Raw genomic sequence first — 9584 nt, forward strand, 5'->3', positions numbered from 1 at the left:
GGAGTAGAGGGTGGGCCTGGGTTCCCCCCAAACCTCCCAATTGACCTGGACTGTGGGTTCTCCCAGAGGGGAAGGTCTCTGGGCTGTTCCCCAACCCACATGGTGAATCTCTGAGGCAAGAAAATCCACCAATAAGCGCAGGACCCACCAAGATAGAGGAGGAACTTTGTCACATACGTTAAACATGATCTGCGGCAGGGAGTGAATGAGTCAATAAAGCGTCACATGATGGCAAGACGCTGTGATTAGAATCGATACTGACTGTCAGCCTGTTGATACAGCGATGGCACACGGTCACCCGGCCAATCATTGTGAGTTGTTTGTATTACAGTAGCAAATAGAAACCAGGGCCCCATTGTGCCAGGCGCTGTACGAAGATATAACAAAAAGACAGGCCCTCCCAGAAGAGCTTTCAACCTAAGTGTAAGACTATTGGCAATACGTAGATTCGAGAAGCAAGCAAAGAAAAAGTGCAAAGAAACAACAAAATTATATGGATCAGCATGGAATACCCCACACAGCAAACCACTACCCCAGCATTGCAGCTAAATGCCACTGACCAGATTCACAGGGAAGGATTTTAATCAGTCTTTTAGGCCTTGTGTTCAAAGGCCAGGTGTATTGGGTCCGCTGCTCTAACCCCCTGCCCCAGGGACGCTCTTGTGCCGGTAGAACAGTGACATTCTCCGGCTCAGCTTAACTCCCCACCCCCACCCCAAGTGACATAAACAAAACTGAAAAAAAGTCACTCTTCTGCTGGAGTGAGAGCGTCCACACACGAGGTTACACCAGGATCATTCTATCGGTTTCAATTCACAACTTAGGTTATATTGAAAAACTTTTCCATGAGGACAAGGTCTTCAGCCTCTAATCCGCAACGGAGCTACAGCCAATTGACCCCAGGTGGGGTCTGGCCCCATTGACTCCAATGGCGTGACAGCTGATTTACCCCAGTGTGGGGATCCGGTCCATTCATGTTTGTAAGATGCTCATATACCAAAATGATGGAGGAGCCCAGCGGGTCCTAGGTTGACAGAACCGGATTCAGTATAATTTTATTTTTGTTGTATGAATGTCAAGAAGGAAGCTGCCTCATTTCTTGTGGGGTAAAACCTCAGGAGCGTTGAGCTGTCACTGAGTCTGTCTCCTTTATTATAGTCGCTTTGACGGTGTGCAACGATGCCCCAGATGGTTTATGGGGACTGAATATGTGTTATGCTTATAAGAATCACATGGAATCTTTTAAAGTGGATAAGGCAATATGCCACATTTCCTGAGAGTACAATTTAAGTATTAAAATCAGCATGTGCTTCCATTCACACACACACACACACACACACACACGCACACACACACACACACCAAAGGGTTCTGAAGCTGGATCTTATAGTTACCAGTCCTAATGTTACCCGGTCAGTTCCAGTGGCCAGCTGAACGTGCACACGAGGGAAGGGAGCTGGGCCTCCGTCGAACGCGTTCGAAGATCCGATGTTGATGCAGAACGAACCCAAAGTCCTCTGGCAATACACCCTTTTTTTAGAGTAAGTTCCCATACAAGTCTATGGGCCTTGCTGTGTCACACCAGAGCTGTCAATCACGAGGTATGCAAGGTTGCTGTTAATTGGCATAATTTTGAGTTGTTACGGGGAGGTTCCGCAGCTGTTTCTTATCTCATCCCTTTGGCTCAACTCCTTATCTCATCCTTGGGGTGTATGCCTTTGCTTTAGAGTCATCAATCTGCCATCTGGGGATTGATAATAAAGTTGGTGCCTCTTGACTCCTCCACTCCCTTCTTGACCATCCAGCCCAATTTTATTCATAGATTCATAGACTCTAGGACTGGAAGGGACCTCGAGAGGTCATCGAGTCCAGTCCCCTGCCCTCATGGCAGGACCAAATACTGTCTAGACCATCCCTGATAGACATTTATCTAACCAGTTGTCCTTTTTCAGTTAATTACCATACATTCTTCACTCACACCAAACAGTAAATAAGGCAGTTACAGCCATAAAACGTCTATCCTTCTAAGAACAAATGTTAACACAATCAGCAAAAAATAAACTCAGAACAATGTCTTCGTACTAATTCAAAGCTGGCAAAATGGAGTATAAGGCAAAATAAGCAAAATTTTACTTGAGACAATTTCTTCCCATGCAACTCCTGGATGGAGAAGCATGAATCTTTCCTGCTTGAAGTCCAAGACTGTGTCTTCTAGACAGCAGCAGGCTCATCCAATGCAACACCAAATCCTAGATGGTGTTTTCCCTTTCTGCTTCCAGTGCTTTGCTCAGAACCTGCTGGATGTCGTCAGCTACAGAGGCCAAATGCTTCCGCAGCATGAAGTACGTGGTAACGAGTGCCACCCCTCCAGACACCATGGCACCAAATATGGGGAGGCGCTTCCATGAATATTCCGCTACCATCATGGCGGCCCCCACTGAATCCAACAACAGCTTCAGAGCCATCATGGGGGTCGTTCCCAAGGACGTCATCACGGCCGTCAGCTCCCCCAAGGGCTTCCCAACCTGTCGGGCGAGAGCAGAGAGGGACCTGTTGTCCACGCCGAAGTTGCTGTAGTATCCAAACAGGTGTTTCCGGAAGACAAAGAAGGTGCACAAGAAAGAGAGGCCTGGGACAGGAACAGCAGCAAGAAGACATGAGAAAAGGGCTATTTTCCAAATCTCCCCCTTCAGTGCGGCTTTTTTCTGGTTGATGATGGGTGAGGTGACAGCAGGCAGGCTAAGCAGGAAGGCGTGTCTCTTCAGGCGCGGCAGCTCCGTCTGCAAAGTTTGCCGCAGGAGGGGAAAATCGTAGCGGTTGGGTTCCCAGCTGGACACGACAAAAACCTGTGGGTGGCCCACTCCTTCAGCAGCTACGCCTCTCCTGCAGTCCTCCCTGATCTGCTCCAGGATCCTCTCCTCGTTGTAGCTGGAGGGACGCTGCCTCCTGGAAGCGTCCAGGTCCGCGTCGGCTTTGGAGCGCACAAAGTAGAACCTCTTGCCCATTCTCTGGATCTCACAGGCCAGCCTGGCGTGTTTGAAGCGGAAGCGCTGGAAGCCAACAATGATGAAGAAGTCGTATTGGCTCAAATTGAGCAGCTTAAAGAAGGTGTCTAGAGGTAAATTGGGCGTCCCCACCCCTGGCAGGTCCCAGAAGGTGACGCCTGGGAGGACGGGATCTGGATAAGCCATCGGATATGCCATGGTATCGAGCATCCCGCTTCCAGCAGCACCTTCATCACCAGCACGTAGCCCCCGCATGGCGTTGATGAAGGTGGTCCTCCCAGCGCCCGACTCCCCCATGCTGAGGGTGTGGCTGTTAAATGACTCCAGCGTTCTCTGCTGCACAATAAAAATCACCTCTGTCAGGCTCCCTTGCTTGACAGCGTCTCTGAACTCATCGAGAGCCATGGCGCTCAGTCTGCGGCAGAGAAGAAGAAGCATTTTAGCTCCTAGTTAAGGCTGTGTCTGGAAAATCCTGCACTGACAGTGCAGTGTCAAGCCCTCAAAAGTTAGGAAAAGGCACATTTATGATGTCCCATGTAACCTTAACTCTGCCCCTTGCGTATCTGACCCGAGCACTGAATGAGGCAGGGGCAGTGTGGAAAAAACAGGAGTTGTTTGGTTTTAATCATTATTTATTATTTGTGGTGTAGTGCATAGAAACGCCGACCGAGATCGGGACCCCATTGTGTCAGGTGCTGCACAGACCCTGGCTGAGATCAGGGACTCCATTATTCTGAGAGCTGCACAGCCCCACAGGTGAGAATTTTCACTAGATCTCAGCTCCCACGAACTCTCGGAAATAAGTGGGGAGATTTTCGAGCCAGCCCAGCACCCTGCCGCTGACGGGGACAATATCTCAGCTGTGAACAGGCAGAGCCAGGCTCAGACCCAGCCTTCTCCCTTGGCTGCCCTGTAGCTCAGAGGAGCCGTGGGGAGCCCTGCAGCTGCTCTCGCTCGCCCCAAAGGCCTGGCAGGAAGATGGGGAGCGCACGGCTCTCTCGGCCCCCATCCCAGCTCTGCGCACAGGAACAGAAGACCTGTTGGGGGGCCCGGCTATTTCAACTAAAGCCAGGGGAAAGTCTGAGGAACCAGAGCTGGGCACAGTTTTTTCAGCCGCAACTTCATCGATTGCAGAGCCGGAAGGGGACTGCCCTGGGGCCCATCTAATCCACCTGCTCACGGGCCACAGGCCAGACACCGTCCCCAGCACGAGTTCCTCTGCAGGGCGGCCTAGCAGCTGCCCCTAACACAGCCCCAAACTGCAGCCACACCGGGGGAGGAGCGAAGGGGGCCCAGGGGCCGGGTGTTCCCCAGGGACTGACAGGAGAGGGGATGTGCCAGTGTACAGGGGGGGTGGAAAATGGCTAAATTGGCCACACTGCAGCTGACCACTAAGGGGGAGGGGGCATAGGGGGAATTCCAGGGTGGAGGCAGGAAAATCCCAAGCAGGGGAATCTCTTACTGTCTCCAGGCTGGGCTGCGCTCAGGTGGGGTTGCTGGTCTCCGGGAAGGGGCAGCAATCTGTGGGCACAGCTCACTCCGTCTCACCCTCAGTGTCTCCGCTGCTCTCTCACCATCTGTGGGCTCCTCACTCCCCGTCTTCCTGCAGGGGCCTCCCCTGCTTCCCTTTGTCTGGGCCCCCGGCTCTCTCCTGCTGCCCTCCTCCCGCTCTGGCTCCTCCTGAATCAGCGAGCAGGGGAAAGGGAAAGCAGCAGCTGGCTGAGGAAGCAAGGCAGGGCCTCACCCCCAGTCAGCTTGGGTAGAGAATAGGGGAGGAGCAGACCAGGGCCTAGATACCTGCCCCCCCGCCCCCAGCACCTTTCCAGGTGGACACAACCCTAAATGTCACCAGGCAATCAGGGGGTGACAGTGTGTACTTATAACACACACACACACACACATCATACCCAGCAGGGGGACCCACGCTCTCTCACACATGCACACACAGAGCAGAACTCAGCCCCTCCAGCAGAGGGCAGCAGGGAAACACACAGACACACACACGCCGGTGCATGGCAGAGACATACAGTGCAGATACCAGACACACTCAGTGCAGGGCACAGACACACAGTTCAGGGACCAGAAATTCTGGGTGCATGGGACAGAAACACGGTGCCGAGACCAGACATGCTCGGGGCATGGAACACAGAAACCAGACACACTTGGTGCATTGCATAGACACAGTGCACAGAGCAAATGCAATCAGTGCATGGTGCAGACACACGGTGCACAGACCAGACACACACGGTGCATGGCACAGCACACGGTGCAGAGACCAGACACGTGCGAGGTATGGCATGGACTCACTGTGCAGAGATAAGAAACGCTGGGTGCACGGCACAGACCCACAGGGCAGAGACCAGACACACTCAATGAACAGCACATGCACATGGCACAGGCCAGATACACTCGGTGCACGGCACAGACAGAGGGTGCAGAGATCAGATAGGCTCAGGGCGTGGCACAGACACATAGTTCACAAACCAGACACATTCACTGCAGGGCACAGTCACACATTACAGAGACCAGAAATGCTGGATGCTTAGAATAGACACACAGTGCGGAGATTAAACACTCTTGGGGCATGTCACAGACACACTGTGCACAGAGCAGAGACACTCGGGGCATGGCACAAGCACACGGTGCAGAGACCAGACATGCTCGGTGCATGGCACAGACACACGGGGCAGAGACCAGAAACTTTGGGTGCATGGCACAGACACACTGTGCACAGAGCAGAGACACTCGGGCCATGGCACAGACACACAGTTCACAAACCAGACACACTCAGTGCATGGCACAGACATACAGTGCAGAGACCCGACACACTCGGGGTAGGGCACAGACACACCCTGGGCAGGAACACATCTGGGCCTGGCCCTGACTCCAGATTCCTGCTGTTGACAGATGCTACTTGCTCCCCCATGGGGACGACTTCCAACAGGATCCCAAGGAGCCAGAGGTCCGCAGGCCAGGGCAGTACCCAGAGTTAAAAACAGGGAGCATACCTCCTCTTGAAGTCCAGCAGCAATTCAATTCAAGATAGTTTCTGTTGAAAGAGGACAGTCTCCAAAAAACCTGAGGGTTTTTTTTACCATCCTAGCTCTTTATTTCAAACAGACTTCAAAAGTCTGTAGTTAAAAGGTTGATTTGATCACCACAACTCTGAATTAATAGATACTTAAGGCCTTTAGGCCCCCCTCCCCTAACATTCCCTTTTGTGATCTGGGGTGGCAGAATTAAGTTGTCTGCACAACTGAGCTGCTTTTGGCTAATTTTTTTTTTAGTTAAAATACATTTTTCTTTGGGGGCTGCTTACAGTATTAAACAGTAAATCACCATGCACAACAATCCTTAATGTTACTGTACCCATTCCCAAGTGTGGGGCGCCTTGCAGATATCAATGAATGCCTTGGGGCTTGTTTGTTTTTTAAACATGTTTCTGTCATGCTTAAAGTTTGGGGGTTGGTTTTGAAATAAAAGGATGTATCACAACAATAGTAAGCACCCTACAAATACCCATCATAGCTTTTAAATCCGTAGGGATGTCGGAGGGCCAACCTATCCTGGCAAAAATGTCTGTTAATGCCTGGCATACACTTTTAGCCCTGGTGTTGCTTAGAGCTAACGCTTCCAGCCATAGGGCAGCAAAATCCATGAAAGTCAGTACGTACTGCTTTCCTCTGGGTGTCTTTCTCGGGAAAGGAGGCAGAATATCCACAGCTACTCACTGAAATGGAACCTCAATTATGGGGAGTGGCTGGAGAGGGGCTTTGACCTGGTCTTGGGGTTTTCCCCACTCTTTGGCACACCTCACAAGACCAGACATAGGTAGAAATATCCTTGCCCATTCCCTCCCAGTGGAATGATCTCCCCAAACGGTCTTTGGTCCTGTTCACCTGTTCACCCCAGCATGGCCACTAGAATGATCATGGGCTAAGCTCAAGGGCTTTACTTGGGTGGAGGGATAGCTCAGTGGTTTGAGCATTGGCCTGTTAAACCCAGGGTTGTGAATTCAATTCTTGAGGGGGCCATTCAGGGATCTGGGACAAAAATCTGGGGATTGGTCCTGCTTTGAGCAGGGGGTTGAACTAGATACCTCCTGAGGTCCCTTCCAACCCTGATATTCCATTTCTTAGTTGGAATTACCAACCCTCTCTGAGGATGCCAATCTTCCTGGTGCCCACCAGAAAGAGTTTTCTTGTATAAAAGTTGTCTTTCTACCACTAACCAGGATCTATTAGAAGAGCTGAGAGGTGGTGCGTTGCTCTGTGCCACCGTCCAAGCTCCCTGGAGACTTTCATGTGCTTCCTGTTCATCCTGGAACTGTTCCCTTGATGCTGGAGACATCAGTTCCTCACTGGACTGTGGACTGGGGCTTGGTCCCTCTGGAAGCGATGCAGGTGCTGGGGCTGTTTCCGTTGACTGTGAACCGCTGTCCGCTGGAGCACTATGTGGTATCTCAGGCTCCAGCTGAGCATCTTGCGCAGGTTTAGCTGCTGCTGCCAGTGAAGGTTCGATGGTGCCCTCTGGTGTTGGAGTTGCAGACGGGGTTGCAAGCGCTGGATTCAGTGCTGGCAATGGTTCTGGTGCTGTTTTCTTTGCCAGTTCTGGTTCTGATTGGGTCTCTGGTACTGGATTCACTACTGCTTTGCAGTCACTGGCATGGGGTCCGGTTCCACCACTTCAGTCTGGGTCTCTGGTAACACAGAGGGATTCTTGTAGAAAGTTCAGGAACAGGGATGGGGGTGGAGGCTCGCTTAGCCTGCTGCGGGTGACCATTCCGCCCCTCTTGGCTAGCTTCACATGGTTGGCCAAGTCTTCCCCCAGCAGCATGGGAATGGGATAATAATCATAGACTGTAAAAGTCCACATTCCTTGTTGAGATGAGTTCCTGTCTGCATCCTGTAAAACTTGCCCAGACCAGTATTGCCCTGGCCTCTTCTTTTGTCATTCAGTATTGCACGCATTCTAAAGCAATATGCATTTCCTCACCTTTTGGGGGCGAAGCCAGACTTTGAGGCACCTGCTCCCCTACTTGGTGTAAACTTTGCTTGTGCCAATCAGAAACGAACACAAACAGGTTTTGGGCCCCGTCCCCTATGACACTTCTATGATGTCATAGTTGGTACTTTATGGGCCTGCCTGCCATGTGCAGACAGGGAGAGGAGAAAGAAAAACGAATCCTGTGTATCCTGTGTACACCCGTAACCGAGCCTGATCACCTCAAAGCCTCTCTCTCAGCTCACGTGTTTCAAACAGAGTGTCTACGTTTGCCAGTCGTTATGCGTTGGTTTGTATTTGTAAGTATCAGTTATTACTAAATGCTGCATTTTTGTTTATAAATATTGTTAGTAGATATTTTAGTCATTGTGTGTTTTTAAGTTTCATTAACTCTATTAGCTAATCAAACGCTGCTCCCTTACCCCTAGTAATTATCCCCAATAAAACTCTAAATTGATTAATTTTAGTTGTTTGTGTGTGTGTGTGTCTGCAGTTTGCATCGTGACCCATACTCTCCTTGCATCCCTTACCAATATAGTCTATTGCCACGTGCAGCCTGGTAAATAACAGGCCTGCATTTTCTTTCGCCCCTGCGTGCCCGTGGTGGGAATGGGATAATAATCATAGACTGTAAAAGTCCACATTCCTGACCAGTCCTTGTACTGGACAGGAAACTTGGCTGTATGCAAGTCAGAAGAGTTTGACTTGAAGTGTTGAATAATCACTTGGGCCTCTGGGCTGATGAATTTGGGGTCCACTAAGGATTGGTGGATAGCTGACGCTTATGCTCCAATGTCCCTCCACGCGATAACCTTCTTCCTGCCCACACTTACAGTTTCCCTTCTCTCTGAGGGTATCTGGGAGGCATCTGGGCCTGGGGACATTTGGTGTGACTCCGTGCAATGAACTGCAATCTGTTGGGGTTCTTGGGTCAGTTGGCCTTCACATGCCCAGCTCATTACATTTAAAACATCGCCCAGCTGACTAGTCACTGGGGTGAGGTGGGTTGCTGGAGATTGGTGTGGTGGGATGATAAGATGTTTGGGGTTTTCTTTGGATGTAGGTGGGGCCTTGGGCTGCGCCCGGTGATACGGTTTTGTCTTGAGTTCCCCTTCTGATATCCGCTCCAACTGCTACTAGTTTTTTTCTTTTTTGCCACCTCCACCCATTTGATTCCAAACTCCCATGCCTCGATTACCATTTTTGGGCTTCCCATCTAGGATGTACCTTCCTATTTCCTCAGGAACCCCATCTAAGAACTGCTCCATTTGCATTAGGAGAGACAGATCTTCCAGAAATGTAAACCTTTCTCCTGATATCCAGGCATCCCATGTTTTTACAATGTGGCAGGCGTGTCTGGAAAATGCCACGTCTGCTTTTCACCTTAGGGCTCTGAACCGTCAACGGGCCTGCTCGGGTGTTAGCGCCATTCGAATTCTGGCCTTTAAAAAAAAAAGTTCATAACTGTTCATGTGTTCCTTAGGCATTTCAGCCGCCACCTCTGCTAAGGGTCCACTGAGCTGCTGCCTCAGCTCTACCATGTACTGATCTCATAGACACATAGACTTTAAAGTC

The 9584-nt window shown here is 50.7% G+C and overlaps 1 protein-coding gene across 1 annotated transcript; it reads right to left on the bottom strand.

The window, feature by feature from the left end:
* Positions 1-785: 785 nt before the first annotated feature.
* On the bottom strand, positions 786-3443 carry LOC135977550 (interferon-inducible GTPase 5-like). The gene has a single exon (XM_065578814.1). The coding sequence runs from the start codon at positions 3441-3443 to the stop codon at positions 2250-2252; it is 1194 nt and encodes a 397-aa protein (XP_065434886.1). The 3' UTR covers positions 786-2249.
* Between the last annotated feature and the right edge of the window lie 6141 nt (positions 3444-9584).

The sequence above is a fragment of the Chrysemys picta genome, unplaced genomic scaffold, assembly GCF_011386835.1.
Source record: "Chrysemys picta bellii isolate R12L10 unplaced genomic scaffold, ASM1138683v2 scaf3, whole genome shotgun sequence".
Lineage (NCBI taxonomy): Eukaryota > Metazoa > Chordata > Testudines > Emydidae > Chrysemys > Chrysemys picta.

What these genes read in the sequence shown, in the direction of transcription:
- LOC135977550 (XM_065578814.1), bottom strand. Translation starts at nt 3,443, where the DNA reads ATGCTTCTTCTTCTCTGCCGCAGACTGAGCGCCATGGCTCTCGATGAG.